The sequence below is a fragment of the Urocitellus parryii genome, chromosome 9, assembly GCF_045843805.1.
Source record: "Urocitellus parryii isolate mUroPar1 chromosome 9, mUroPar1.hap1, whole genome shotgun sequence".
Taxonomy (NCBI): domain Eukaryota; kingdom Metazoa; phylum Chordata; class Mammalia; order Rodentia; family Sciuridae; genus Urocitellus; species Urocitellus parryii.
Window position 1 is genome coordinate 72,766,766 of NC_135539.1, and position 15,745 is coordinate 72,782,510.

The 15,745-nt window shown below is 40.5% G+C and overlaps 1 protein-coding gene across 1 annotated transcript in view; it reads right to left on the reverse strand.

Annotated features, from left to right (window-relative positions):
- Positions 1-15,745, reverse strand: part of Itih2 (inter-alpha-trypsin inhibitor heavy chain 2) — a 36,192-nt gene that overhangs the window by 11,360 nt on the left and 9,087 nt on the right. The window contains exons 6-13 of the mRNA XM_026391810.2: positions 14,510-14,672; positions 8,747-8,854; positions 7,680-7,808; positions 5,794-5,910; positions 4,179-4,347; positions 2,992-3,117; positions 1,547-1,728; positions 327-512 (exon numbers count right to left, since the gene is read on the reverse strand). Coding sequence (XP_026247595.1) covers positions 327-512; positions 1,547-1,728; positions 2,992-3,117; positions 4,179-4,347; positions 5,794-5,910; positions 7,680-7,808; positions 8,747-8,854; positions 14,510-14,672 — 1,180 coding nt within the window. The remainder of the gene's footprint in view (positions 1-326; positions 513-1,546; positions 1,729-2,991; positions 3,118-4,178; positions 4,348-5,793; positions 5,911-7,679; positions 7,809-8,746; positions 8,855-14,509; positions 14,673-15,745) is intronic.

A 15,745-nucleotide genomic window follows, 5' to 3' on the forward strand; every position in this document is an offset into this window, starting at 1 on the left:
AAGGGAGCAGAATTAGAGTTAATTAAATCACCTTGAGTGAATCAGGGCACTAGGCATTTGGAGGGTATACAAAAGAAATGGAAGATGCCTCTGTTGGGGAGTAAGTGCACCCTTCCAGGGGCTGGGCGTGGACTTGGATGAAAACATGAAGATTGACTGAATAGTCGGGAAGGTGGCAGAGCTTTTCTCATGCCCTCTCTTTAGTTACTACTGCTGTTCTACACACAGGATTCTGGGAATGCAGACTATTAGCTTGTTCACACACAGGATTGATTGTCTCCAGGGGACCAGTTAGTATCTTCGAATAAGCAGAAAAGAAGATGTACCGAAGTCGCGGTGATAATGCTCTGTACTTGCTCCAACTTATCAGGGTCAAATTTTCCTGCCACAACAATCTCTGAACCTCCAAAATAGTTGTGGAAACTGTTCTGAGTGACGTCTGTTACTGACGGGTGAGGATAGTTGAACTGGACATTCCGGAGCAATGGAGTTGAGACCTGATTGTAGAATTTCTACAGTTTGTAAAAAGAGAAAGAAGAAGGAGAAAAAAAAAGACCAGATAAATAATTATTTAAAGCATTTTTCTCTGAGCTTTTTCTCATGCTTAGTAGATACTTCTTAAGTTATCTCATGTATCTCTGGGACAAGTAAACATACTCATGATTTTTTTTTCTTTTTTTTTGGTACCCCAGGATTCAATTCAGAGGCACTTCGACCACTGAGCCACATCCTCCGCCCTATTATGTATTTTATTTAGAGACAGGGTCTCACTGAGTTGCTTAAAGCCTTGGTTTTGCTGAGGCTGGCTTTGAACTCTTGATCCTCCTGCCTCAACCTCCCTAGCCTCAGGGATTACAGGTGTGTGCCACCTCGCTTGGCAGGATTATTTGGTGAAAAAAAAGAAAACTGAGATGTGGAGACAATAAGATTTGTTAGAAGCACTATCAATATTTAAGAACCCAGATTTCTCCCATTTTTCTGGTATGATCAGCATTAAAAAAAAAACCTCATGTATTCTCATAATAACAAATGTCAGCTGAGTCAATACTCCCAAATTAGAACCCTAAACCTTTCCTATTTTCAGTGCCTGGCACTGACATATTTTCTTGGCCATTTAGTAAAATAAACAAGTAATTTTTATCTTTTGTATTTAAGGAAACTTTGAGGCCTCAGTTGGACCTGTTTTACATATTAAAGAACTGACATTCGAGGTGTCAAAGCACTTCAAAGGAAAAACAGTGGCCCCCATGATAGGAAGGGCCATTGCTCAATGGGCCTCAAGGGCCAGCAAAAGCTCTTGGCCTCAGGAGATCTTTCCCATTCAGGGGATAGGGAAGTGTGTGTTCCTATCTCACCATTAAGTACATGGGTGGAAGGGACTGTAAGGAGGAAATTGAACGAAGTGTTCAGTTCCTGAAGGGGTCCTTCTCTGATTCTTGCAACCAAATAATGACAATTTCAAATTAAGTGCAACTATCTTTGTTTAGGCATCAGATATGGGTAGTTGGATGATTTCCAGGGGATGGGGGACAGAAAACAGTGTTACCTTGAGCTGGGAGGATGTGTCCTGGTTTCCATAAATCCTTTGAGCAATCCCACGATTTTCATTGGATAGTCTTTTCAAAAAATCATAGTCAACATCAAATCCTATCCCCAAACTGAACAAGGAGACATTGTCTTGAATGTTCTGCTTCACGTTTTTCTGGATTTTTGACAGTTTTATCTCACCTGAAGTTGGTGATGACAAGAAAGAAAAGAAGAAGGAATCAATGTTTAAAAGTTTTTGGAAAATCCAGGCAAGGTAATTTAGTGAGATTTATCAAAATTAAAAAATGCACTTAATCTTTGAATTAGTAATTCAAACTTGTAGAAAATTTTCTTACAGATGCACCCATATGTGTCAAAATGAAGTATGGGTAATAGTACATGGCATTATTGAGGAATGACAAACATATTGGAAAAAAATTAAATGTACACCAATAAGGGTGAGTGGTTAAATTATGGTACATTTAAACAGTGAAAAATCATGCAGCTATTAAACAGACAACTTTTTTAAATAGGGAAAAAAATTAAGGTAAATAAGGCAGTATGTAGGATGCACTTGTATACCTACACGAACATATAATCTATGTTTCCAAATATGTACTTATAGTAATATGATTTGCATGAAATATCTCTGGGAACTGGTAGCCAGTGACTGACTAGATGGTTAAGGGATAGGAGTAAGAAATAGACTTTTTTTTTTAATTGCATTTCCTCTCCTCTCTTATGAGTTTATCCAAAACTTGAATTTTAAAATTTGAGGTGAGGGGAAACATTGAATCTACAACAAAGACATAACAACTAATCACGTTTAGTCTCACTACTGGTGCTTGTTCACATGGCAACACACCTAAGCAACACAATCTGGCATTCACTATTCTTTAAGTTTGTCAGTGTAGATACACAGGTTAAAAAAAAAATGAAATAAAAATAGGCCATAGAAGTTGGGAGATGTTGGAGCCATCTTGTGGATAAGAAAAATGATTAATTTAAATATTGTAACAGAGCCGTCTTCTCTCCAGTTGCAACTGGGAGGAGTGTGGAAAATAGAGAATATGTTACTGTGGCCTTTGGAGGTACTATTTCAAGAGCCGGGGTCAGTATTCACCAGTTACAACTCACACACCATCTTTCATTGTCTAAAAATGGAGGAAATAAATGCATTTCACTAGAATGCATCAGCAAATCTTCACAATATACTATTAGAATTCAAACTCAACTCTCTCCCTAGCATGAAAGGGAAACTGAGGCATTCAAGAGCACCACTAAACATATCTGAGGACTGGCTGATGGGATGAGTGCTTCAGGGTGGGTGCCTTTAGGAAGCAAGGATTAGAAGTGTTTTAGAAACTCAGGCCCATGTAATTAGACTTCTCATGCAGGGCAAATCACATTCTCAAGCAACAGCAGTGAAAATGTTTGTCATGAGAAAATTGAAGCGATACTTGCCTACTGTTGGGTCTCCATCAGAAACCAGAATGATCAGAGAGACCGAGTTGGGATCCAACAATCCCAAATTATTGGCTTCATTCAAAATAAAGATCGCCCGCAGGAGTGCTTCATTGATGTTTGTGCCTGGTAAAGTAATGGGATTATGCCGTTGTAAGCACTTTCTTTTCACACACACTAAAATCACATCTTGGATTCAGGTTCATCTGTCTAGTGATTTCTTATGCATCATGTATTTTATATTAAATAATTATTTTTAAAATTATTAATAACCATTAACTAACCAACAATTCTTTAATAATAATTAATAATATTAATATAATATTTGAATAATTATTTGCTAATTATTCAAAATTAAATAATAACTTGATTGCTTTCCAAGCGACACAAATTTAGCTCTGCCTGGTCAAGGTCCCATAGTGCAGTAAATTATTTACTTTAAAATAAACTGTTCCCTGAAGGGAGATCAGTAAGAGTAGAGAAAAGAGAAGAGGGGGAGGGAGGGGAAGAGAGAAAGGGGAAGTATTGGGCAATGATATTGGCCAAATTATATTGTTATATTTTTGTGTGTGCACATACAAATACATAACAACAAATCCCACCATTATGTACAACTATAATGTGCCAATAAAAATATAGAAAAAAAAACTTAAACTATCCCCCTAGAGATAAATAAGCCCTTCAAAGCACCAGTCTATTATTTTTGTAAAACACCCAATTTAAGGCTTGTGAATCAGCTGCACTGGAGACTTACATTTTACCATATGCAAACGAAAGCTAGCATCACTTATTGAATCTTTTTTTTTTTTGTGAAAGGTTGGAATTTTAAAAAACTCATCAGGCTGGATTATGTCTTATACCTTAGTCACAAATAGTATTTATCATTTACCAATAAATAAATTTAATTTAGGGCAGACCATTGAAAATTGGGTAAAGACCACTGCAGTGGAGGATAATGATTCTTAAGTAAAGCAAATGAATCCAGAATATTTTTCCTATGTAGCTATATGAATTCACCATAGTGAATCCCACCATAATGTACATCCATAAGAATGAGGTCCTAGTTAGAATAAGATATATTTCATGCTTGTACAATTATATCAAAGTAAATTCTACTGTCATGTATAATTAAAAAGAACAACAACAAAGGGAGGTTTCACACAGGGCTTTAGGTCAAACCCACTCACCTCCATTGGGCTGGATTTTCTCAATGTATTTCTTGGCATCTGCAACCTGTGCTTTAGTAGCTGAAACTAAATCATTTCTCCAGGTTCGAACATTGTGATTGAAATCGACCACAGAGAATTGGTCTTCAGCTCTTAGGTCATCCAGTATGGTCTTCATTGCTTCCACAGTCTATTCCAGAAAAGAATAAAGGGGGGGTTTACTAAATAAATCCTAAGCTTAAGAAACTAGGAGACCAATCATCGTCAACCTTCAAGTCCTCACTCAATCTCAACTTCTCCAAGAAAACCTCTTTAACCCACCTCAGTCAACACAGGCCTAGTCCTTGTGTATTTATAACATGCATTCAATTTTAAGTATTAAAGTTTGTGAATACTTGCATCTTTACTGTCTTATTTGTTATGCACAACAAGTTTGACTAGTCCTAGTTTAAGTTAAGGATCACAAAATCACATATATTTCTCATGTCCATCTATTCCCTTTTAAACATCTATTTCTCATCTTCTTTCTCTTTGAATCAACCACATCTGCCTCTTCCTCTGTCTTAGCCTGATTCTTGCTTCACTGATAACTGAAGCAATCAGAAGAAAATTTCTATAGACTCCTACGCGTATTAAACCCAACCAGCAATATTTGTACCTTCATACTTCTCCCTCCTGCCTCGGAGCCGGGAGCAACCCTCAGTATTTCTACCAACTGCAAATTCCCCTACTGCAAACTAGATTTCTTTCTGTCTCATCTGCTGAAGACCACAGCTCCAGCAATTGCCCTTTGCCTCTTGAATCTCTCTCCTCTATCGATACACTTCCAGAAACATAAAAACATGTATTTCTCACCCCTTTAAAAACCTCATCAGCACCTGCTTTCTCCATTCATCATCTCCCCTTTCAACAAAAGGAATGTGTAACCACTCTATTCCCCGATCTTCTCTTCCCATTTTCCCGAGCACACTCCATCCAGATGTTCATCTTCATTACTCCACCAAAGCTCCCCTTGTCAAGGTCACCAATGACCTTGATGTTGCTAAATCCAATGGACCATCCTCATTTCTCATCAGACTCATTCTATCATTGGTATTTGATCCAACCACTCACTCCCTCCTTAGAACAATTTCCTCATTTGTTTTCCTCATTGGGTTTTTCTCCCCCTCTATTTACTGATTTTTTTTTTAATTAGTCTCCATCACTGACTTTTCCTCTTCCTCCCCAATTCTTTGATACTGGAATGCTCTGCTGTTCAACTATATGCAGAAGAACTGAAAGATGATGCAGAAAAGTGACCAGAGTGAGAAGAGGCCCTGAAGAGGGAAACTTTTCAAAGAGCTGAGTTTCAAGATAATTTTTCAAGGAAATACTGGACAATTAAAAAAAAAGAAAGGGAAGAGGAAGCAGAAAACAGGGAGATGGAAGAGAAATTCACAAGGAATGAATGACTGGAGCATGTCCAGGGAACAGATGATAATCTCAAACCCTTGGGAAGAGCTCACACTCTCAGTAACAAGAGTTTCTGAGTTTTAGCCCAAAGGAAGGAGTGGAGGGGCCAATGAACTATTGCATTCAGAGGGGATCATAGAAGATAGGCAGTTCTGCCTGCCACTGTGAACAAGGGGGCACTTACTTGTTTCATCTTAATCCCCCACATTGAGCCGCTAACGTCAATAACAAAAAGGATGTTTTTGGGAATTGGGTCCAGGTTCTCAGGAGCAAAGAAGTGGACAAAATATCCATTAAACACCTGCAAAATAGAACATAAATGTGAGTCAGATCATGACCAATATCGAGAAGGTAGGCACTGGGGGGTCTGAGTTCTAGAGAAGAAAGGTGGGCGACAGGAGAAGGCGGCATGGCACTCATGAAGACCAGAGCAGAGGTGACTCAGGTCACATCCATCTCCTGCTCCTGCTGCTGTTCTTCTCCCATGAGGGTCCAAACCTTCTTGGCAGAGTTCCACTGTACAGCACTTCACCCTCAGGCCTCTGTTCCAGAGCCCTGTTAACCAACGGTGAGTCAGATGGAGCACCTGCCCTCGGGGGTTCACAGACACCAGAGGGTGCAGACAGGTGAAGAGGATTTGCAGTGCAGGGTGTAAGGTGCCACGACTAGGAAATTAAAGGGCTCTGAGACTCAGATGGGGGAGCCTTTTCCAAAGAGCTGGCATGTGCCCTGAGAGCTGGGATGAGGCTGGAATTAATCCTGCATTGTGGGAGTTGGGCTGGGTTGGGGTGGAAAGTGGGGAGAAGAATTCCAGACAGTGATGGACAGAGCATGACGCACTTGGGGCTCCATTAGTGGTCCAGCAAGACAGGGCCATAGATGCAAGAATCCAAGAAATTAGGTGGAGAGTCAGCAGAACAGGTCACGGAGCACCTTCATGTGCCACTTCAGAGAATTTGGATATTTCTTGAAGTTAGTGGGAGGCAACGAGATTCTTGCCAACCTTCTTTGTCTTCTGATGACTGTCTTGCCCAGTTCTCTATCCCCTGACATCTGGTTGCATAGTTCTTAGCTGCAGGGTGTTTAGCTGTGGTTGCCAATATACTTCTCTACCCTCCAACTAGAGAGAGACTCACGACCTTTTTTATATTCCCTAGGAGTTCTTACCTTAGCACAAGCAATATAGAGACACACATCTAAGATGTGTCAAAAGAGGAAGGGAAATTTTTCAAGGAATCTTGAGATAAATATGGTCCCTAGAATTCACCATTAGCTCTGGATCTTTCTCTGGGCTTTGGTTATGCTTTCCTCCTCATCCTATAATCTTTGATCATCTAATTGCAAGTCTTGGGAGGTATCCAAAATACCCACTTTGTAATCTTCTATTATTTTTTATAGGAGGCTTGAACATAGTCTTCCTGGACTAGGGCATGACACCTGCTATGATTTGAATATGTGAAGTGTCCCCAAACAGCCATGTGTTAAAGGCTTGTCCCTTAAGGTGGCTCTACTGGGAGGTTCTGTGGACCTTTACGAGGTGGGGGTCATATGGGAGGTCCTTAGGTCACGGAAAGGGTACTCTCCAGGAGGACTGTGAGAACCTGGTCCCTTCCTCTCCCACTCTTTTGTTTTCTGGCCATGAGGTGAACAGTTTGCTCCACTGTGTACACTGCGGTTTGCGTACACACCGCCACCAGAGGTCTAAAAGCAATGAGTCTACTTGATCATGGACTAGACCCTCCAAAATCATGAGCCAAAACAACGCTTTGCTCTTTAAAAGTTAATTATCTCAGGTATTTTGTTATAGTAGTAGAAAGCAGGCTAATAAAGGCCCAGTGAACCTTTAGTCTAATGACATAAAAACAAAATAAGACAAATAATAAATAACTAAATGATTAAGGAAACAAATAAAAACTAAGTAAAAGATAATGCTTATGGCATTTTGGAGAAATAAGATTTTAGTCCCTTCTCGGCAGCCTCGACACTCGCCTTCATAGCTAGAAAATACCCACAGGCTGAGGAGCTCCTTGACTGGAGATTGGCAGTCCCATGGAGTCTGTCTGCACTCACCTCAAGCTCGCCAGCCTTCTCTTCTCGGTTCACATCATACATCACCACCAGCTCTCCATCCACGGCAGTCTCAGAACAGTTGGAGCATTTTCTTTGCTGTGCTACTGTGGGCTTGAAGGAAACATGTGCCTGGAAGGAACAGTGACATCAGAACCGGGTTTCTTCTCCAGCCCCTTCAAGGGGAGGGCTTGACAGCTGCACCTGCTTGTGCACACAGATGAGGGGTGTTGCCCAGTGGCCACAGTGCACCCAGCATCGGCAGGCCTGCGACAGGTGGAAGGGACAGAGCCAGGGCTTTGGCGGGGAGTGTCTGCCGACTAGAGTTCTGTTTGCCAGGTTTCTGGCCTTTTATTTTATTTTATTTTATTTTTTATTTTTTTTATTGTTGGTCGTTCAAAACATTACATAGTTCTTAATACATCATATTTCACAGTTTGATTCAAGTGGGTTATGAACTCCCACTTTTACCCCGTATACAGATTGCTGTATCACATCAGTTACCCTTCCATTGATTGACATATTGCCTTTCTAGTGTCTGATGTATTCTGCTGTCTGTCCAATTCTCCACTATCCCCCCTCCCCTCCCCTCCCCTCCCCTTTTCTCTCTCTACCCCTTCTACTGTAAATCATTTCTTCCATTTGTATTTTAAAAAGACCTTCACGGAATTTCCCTCATCCACCATGGAGAAGATGGCTACCAGCTTGGGAAAGAGTTTGTGAAGGTTCTTAGAAGAAGAGTTTGACCTCTTCGTAGTTGCTTATCATTGGCCATTGAGATAGAATTAAGCTGGGGATTTCTGGACCCTGATCATGAAAATCCAAAATATATTATGTCAAAACTGTGAAAAATGAGACCTAGAAAGGGACCGTCACTGGTCAAAATGGAATGAAACAATTGGAAGTTTTGTTTGATGTACTTGAAAGAAACACCTAGACTCATTGTTCCTTCACGTAGTGCCCGAAGCCCAACACCAGACCACTTTTCGTTCTCCAGAGCACAGGAAGAGGATGGGACCCAGGAACTAGTGGCCACTTATATGGCTGGCGACAGGCAGTGGTTATGTTACCTTCTGGGGTCCTTTAGATAAGACTGGAACACCAACGAAGTGGCCTTCAAATGTATCAGGAACATGAACAAATTTAAGTCCCTGAGGCTCAATAATCCACACGTCCACCTAAAGAAGAGAAAGAAATTGCAGCATTACAAGTTCTTAAAGAATTTTTAAGCAAGAAGTGAAATTTCCAATGAATGCGATGATTCTTTTGCAATCTGCAAGTTTTCCATGCTGGTTCTATTATCACTTCTAAAAGTTCTTCCAGTTTCCTGGGATGGGATTCATCTCACATGGAGGCTTTGCCCCTTTTTAGCAACTCAGTATGTTTTCAATTGCCTCACTCCCCTAGGACTGATTCCCCATTGCTACAGTCAGATGTGGTTTGAGTGTGTCCCCCAAGATTCACACGCTGGAAACTTGGTCCCAAGTGTGACAGTGTTGAAGTGGTGGGACCTTTAAGAGGTGGGGCCTCCTTCGAGGTGATTAGGTGATGGGAGTCTCAGAAGGGACTGGTCTGTGGTGTTGCTGGGAGGAGTTGTTAGGAAGCAAGGTTACACCTGTGCTTTGTCTGTCTGCACACAGCTGGTTGTCTTTCTATTTCCCTGACATGACCTGATGCAACCAGGGGCCCTTGCTGGGATTCTGGTTGTTTGGAGCCTCCAGACACCAGCAGCACCCAAATAACCCTCTTTGCTTATAAAGTATCCAACCTCAGGTATTGGGTTTACTCACACAAAATGTAGAACTCTACCTTTATTCATTCTATTCTACTATTGTTATTTATAACACCTTCACTTTGTCAGAGAAAAAGGAAAGTTATTATTAAATTAGTCTGCACTTACTCCATAGATTTGTCTAAAAAAGACAATTTTCCCTGTATCTTGGGCCTTTTTATTTCTTTTCTGTCTTCTTCTTTGAAAGAGCTCAGCAGGGAGAAATACTTTTGGTGATTCTTGACAAAACCATAGCTAAAGCTGTATTTCCAGAATGATTATTATATTTTTAAGCATAGTGCAAGTCACTTCACATGTGTTGATTTATTGCACTCTCATCAATATTATTATTGTTATTATTATTTTTTATTTGATGCAGCTGATAAGTGGCAGAACCAGGCTTCCAACCCTGGGCCTGAGCTCTTAACACATTGTATACAACTTCTTAACTTCTAACAGCCCCAGCTCCATCTATTTTTTTTTTTTTTGTTAGTACTGGGGATTAAACCTAGTACTTGGGGACACACTCAAACCACATCTGACTGTAGCAATGAGGAATCAGTCCTAGGGGAATGAGGTAATTGAAAGCATACTGAGTTGCCTTACCACCTAGGTTACATCCTCAGTCCTCAGTTCTTATTTTTTATTTTGTGACAGGATCTGGCAAAGTTTCTGAGGCTGACCTTGAACTTGCAATGCTCCTGCCCCAGCCTCCCAGTTGCTGGCATTACACCTGTGTTCACTGCAGCTGGCCCCAAGTCTGCCTTTCAATCAACATTGCTGCATTATTCTTTAGGCCCCTGTGTTACACCATTCTATTTCTTCTTCTTTTTCTTTTTTTTTTTTTTCATGAGTAGCCTCCATCTTTTATATACATACACTCACTCATTGAGATATGAAGTCATCAGGCAGTGCCTGGTACGCACATTGCTTTACTTACTACTTCTTTCTCATTTGGGATCATTTGCAAAAGCAATGAACTACTTCCCTTTGGAAGTCCTTACTTTGGAACCATGTCTGCTTTTCTTCTCTCAAAAAAACTGTTTTCTAAAATGTGCTTTCCTACTCAGGGAAATGCAAATCAAAACTACATTGAGATTTCCTCTCACTCCCGTCAGAGTGGCAACCATCAAGAATATGAACAATAATAAATGCTAGGGGCTGGGGTTTTGGCTCTGTGTTTGAGCATTTGTCTAGCACATGTGAGGCCCTAGGTTCAATCCTAAGCACTGCATAAAAATAACTAAATAAATAAATTGATTAATTAATTAAAGGTATTGTATCTATCTACGACTAAAAAAATTTTAAAAATAATAATATATGTGAGAGAGGATATGAAGAAAAAGGAACACTGTTGGGGGATTGTAAATTAATACAACCATATGGAAATCAATATAGAGGTTATGCTAAAGACTAGGATTGAAACCATCAGATGGCTCAGTTATGACACCCCTTGGTATTTATCCTGAAGAATCAAAGTCATCATACTAAGAGATACATGCATACCCATGTTAATAACAGCACAATTCACAATAGCCAAACTATGAAACCTGTCTAGGTTTCCAACAATGGCTGAATGGATAAAGAAAATGTGGTATATATACACACAATGGAGTTTTATTCGGTCATAAAGGAAAATGAAATTATGTCAATTGCAGGAAAATGGATGGAACTAAAGACCATGATATTAAGCAAAATAAGTCAAGCTCAGAAGGTCAAGAGTCATATGATTTCTCTCATGTGTGGAAATTAGAGAGGAAAAAGGAAAAGGTTGTGTGATGAAACCCCAGGGGAGATCTGTAGAGGAAATGAACGAAGAGGAGGGAGAGGGGAAATACTGGTGAGTGACACTGACCAAATTATTTTGTTATATTGTGTGCATGCAAGAGCATGTAACAACAAACCATAGCATTATGTACAACTATAATGTACCAATAAAAATATGGGAAAAATTGCTTTCCTAAAGTCATGGAAACCAGTGTGAGCAGTTTCCATATTTTCTTTCTTGCTTATTACAAATAAGGTGTGAACTTAGCTTATTGCCTCCAAGAAAATCAACTGGTTCTCCATGTTGGCATGAGCCTTCTAGCAGAATCAGGGGGACCAGATGGCTCAGGACAGTCTGAGTAGCCATCACTGGTAGATAATGGAGAAGCTCTTGGGGAAAAAAGTCCAGGGAAGTTGCAGAGAACTGGGGCCTCTGCTTTATTCTTCCATAAGTTCCTACCTATAATAGAACCTGGGGCCCTCAGGACAAGGCTAGCTCTCTCCATGAGAGGAGGGGAAATGGAAGGAGGACTTTCTCCTAGGATTGCAGAAATGCTTAGCAAGCCTATGTCTCACTTGATGTAGACACAGCTCTAAAATCTAATAGGACCACTAGGCCACTGAGCATTGGGGGTATGTGTCTGAGGCCCTACGACTGGTTCTGCTGAGAGGTCAGGACCAGCCCATGGTGATCCTGAATCACGCATCATAGTTATTGGTCTCACTCTAAGGAACCAAGTGTTGGAATAAAACCATTCCCCAAATTTGATACACCAATAGAGTTGGTTTTTTGTTTGTTTGTTTTTAAAGAGAAATCTTATCCTCTTTGATTTCTGTGGGGAAATGCATTTCCAGTTCAGTGGCCCTTCTGATGGTGATTGGAACAGCTCTTCTGGAATCAAGACTAGGAGAAGGTCTGTCATCTTTGTTTTCTCCTTAGCTTATCTCTGGATAAGATTAAATCTCTTGGGAAATGGACAAGGTCATAGAATGTTAGAGCTGGAAAGTACTTTAAATATTGTCTAGTCTAACCCTCTCGTGTCCCAGATGACAAAAAAAAGGCCAGAGAATTTTAAGTTAAATTAACTTAAAGCCCAGATCCCACATCTAGTTAGTGCCTGCCTATTTGGGGCCAGAAATCAGTCAACTTGCCTCTGTATAACTCTTTCTAATATAGCAAACCCCCTCTGTCTCATCTTAAAAGGGAGGAATTCCTCAGAGCATAGAAAATTTAAGAGTGAATAAAAATTCCCAAAATGTAAGAAATTTTTATGTGCTACTTGATATATGCTTTAAGAATCATTATCTACATGGAACCAAACTTAAAATCTTAAATTTTGGGATTTATAGCACAGAATGCAGTTAACTTTTTCTTAGCTCTGTGACCGTAGGCAAGTTATTCATCTGAATCTCTGTTTCCTTATCTGTCAAGGAAGGGTAATGACATTTCTCTCATAAATTGTGGTGAGGATTTAATGACAGCAGAGGTCTAAATACCTTCCCCCCAATATTATACAGGACATGTGTTTTCATATCATTTACATAGTTGTTTTTTTTTTTAAGAGAGAGAATTTTAATATTTATTTTTTAGTTTTCAGCAGACACAACATCTTTGTTTGTACGTGGTGCTGAGTGTTAATATAATTTTTATTATTAACAATCTCCAGGCCTGGTGGCACAGGTCTGTTATTCCCAGGGGCTCGTGAGGCTGAGGCAGGAGGATCGAGAGTTTAAAGCCAGCCACAGCAATGGCAAGGCACTAAACAACTCAGTGAGACTCTGTCTCTAAATAGAATACAAAATAGGGTTGGGGATATGACTCAGTGGTTGAGGGTCTCTGAGTTCAATCCCCAGTACCAAAAAAAAAAAAAAAAAAACAACAAAAACCCAACAACCTCAACAATGGCCTCATTAGTGGCTTAGTGCTTATCAGACGTTAAGTGCTGCCTCATAGTATTTCTATGAGATTCTTAGTATTGAGTAAAAGAATGTAGGTGATGGGCTCCCATCTATGTCCCTACTGGAAAAATAATCAGGATCACACATTAGTTGGGTAGGCCATCCTGGCACCTACTTGCCAAGTCACATGCCCTGGCATACTGTTGCTTTTGCCTGGAGGAACAGGCATCTTCTTCTAATTTTCCCAAAATCATTGTCACACGCCCTGATAGGGAGCTGAGAGCAAACTGTGAATATTGTTTATCAGATATGCAGATTTCCAAATTAAGATCAAAATTTCACCACAGTGAATTCTTCACCTTTTATCTCCTATGTGTATGGGCAATTTGCAACCTGTTGGCTTCACTTTCCCATCTGTCAAGGGGAAACACGTGTTGTGCACTCTCCTAGGTCTCCTCTTATGTCACTGCCTCTCACATAAAATTTTCATATGATGTCACAGAGAATTAAGCAAAGAAAAGAGCATTTCCATTTTTAAAGCAAAGTCAAGTTCAAGTGGATTATTCAATGCCAAAGGCCTGGCTCTCTTGAGATGATGGCGTTGGGGGGAGCTACTATTTCCATGAATTCATCTAACTTACAATTATTTCCACCTACTTTTGTAAGTTTATCTCACTTGTAACTAAGAAATGCAAGTATGTTCTATCAGCCTTTTTAAATATGAAAGAGTGGAGACTCAGGATAACTTGACCATGAAGATCATGGTATGGGTTTCAGGGCAGCCTCCATGAAAGATATGCTACCTCAAACCCCCGAAACCTGTGAATGTGGCTTATTTGCAAAATGGTTTTTACGGATGCTGTTAAGGATCTTGAGGTGAGATGATTTTGTTCTACCTGGTGAGCCCTAAATCCAATGACAAGTGTTCTTATAAGAAAAAGGTAGAGGGAGACTTGAGATGCCCAGAGGAGAAAGTGAATATGACCTTGGGGAAGAAATTCAGAGTGTCACGGCCACAGGTCACAAGTCAAGAAATAGCAGCTGCAAACACCAGAAGAAGCAAGGAGTAGAATTTCCCCAGAGCCTCCAGAGGGAGTGTAACTCTGCTGACACCTTCATCTCAGACTCCTGTCCTCCGGAAGTGGAGAGAGTACACTTGTGTTATTTCAGGCCACACAATTTGTGGTGATTTGTTACAGCACCCTAAAAAACTAATACAGCTACAAAGCAGCTGAGCTGCTTTCAAAATCTATCAGGCATTCATGTGGCTGATTCCAAGCTCAAATCTTTTTGGCACACCACAGTGTACTGCAGAGCCAAATGCACCAAATACAAGAGTAGTGACGATCAGGGATAGACATCATAAGAGAAGGCACTTGCCACCAGCCCCACTCACCTCCAGGTGTTTGGCCAGTCGTCCAGGCTGCAGATAAAGTCTGTGCTCATAGGATCCCAGCTTCCTCCAATTCACTTCTTGGTAATGAAGTTCAAACTGCACCTTGACTCCAGGGAGGACGTTTACTTCCGTTTTGAAGTTCTCCATATCAACAGCTCTGCTCCTAAATGCAGGAGCCCCCAAACATAAGTCATCACGCACGTGATTGAACTGTGAGGCCCAGAATCTAGCCAGCGAGCATCTAGTCTTGTCCTGGGAGATCAGACCTGCTCAGTTGCTTATGAAATAGGTATGAAAGAGAAAAGTGCAACTTCTGGATAAATTTAATCCTACCAAGCATTTCCGTTTCCTCTCCTCTCCTCCCTGATCTGTGGCTTCTAGAACTTCTGATGTGAATTTGTTTGCCAAGTCACCCTCGCCTGTGCCAGGAACTTGACGTATTTCATCTCTGACACAGCAGTTCTGCAACTTACCCTCATTTTTTAGATGATAAAAAGTGAGGCTCATGTAGATAGGTAATCTACTCAGGATCCCACAGCTGGTCAACTGTAGTTCCAAGACTCAAACCCAAGTTTAGTTGCCTCCAGAGACAGCGAATATTTCCTACAATGCATTTCAAGACCTATTCTAGGAATTCTTTATATTTTTGAAGGTATTCAAGGAAAATTATTTTATCAAATTGAATACATACTTTCGATATAAGGTGTGCTGTGTATTTAGTCACCGAACATATTGAGTTCTATGTGATCATTGATCTTGAAGTGTTTATGGTTTTAAGGAATAAACATCAGAATTATCCAGCGAGGATGATTCCAATATCAGAATTAACAACAAATGACATTCTCTCTCTCTCTCTCTCTCTCTCTCTCTCTCTCTCTCTCTCTCTCTCTTTCTCTCTCTCTGTAACTGGGGAGTGCTCTATCATTGAGCTATGCCAACCCATTTTATTTTGAGTCAGGCTTGTGCTAAATTGCTGAGCCAGCCTCAAACTTACAATCCTCCTGCCTCAGCCTCCTGAATCACCAGGATTACAGGAGTGGACCACCATTCCCTGTAACAATGAATGGCTTTTAAACAAGGTGAACTTATGCATAATCAGCACATTTAGTTTCAGGGAAGTACTGAAGGCAGTCAGCTTGGGATACTGGGTAGTGGAAGAAAAAGGCAAACATGGTCTAGTGCAAAGCTTTGAGGCAGAATATGTTGGAAGAGGCCATATTTATCTGAGAAGTGGAT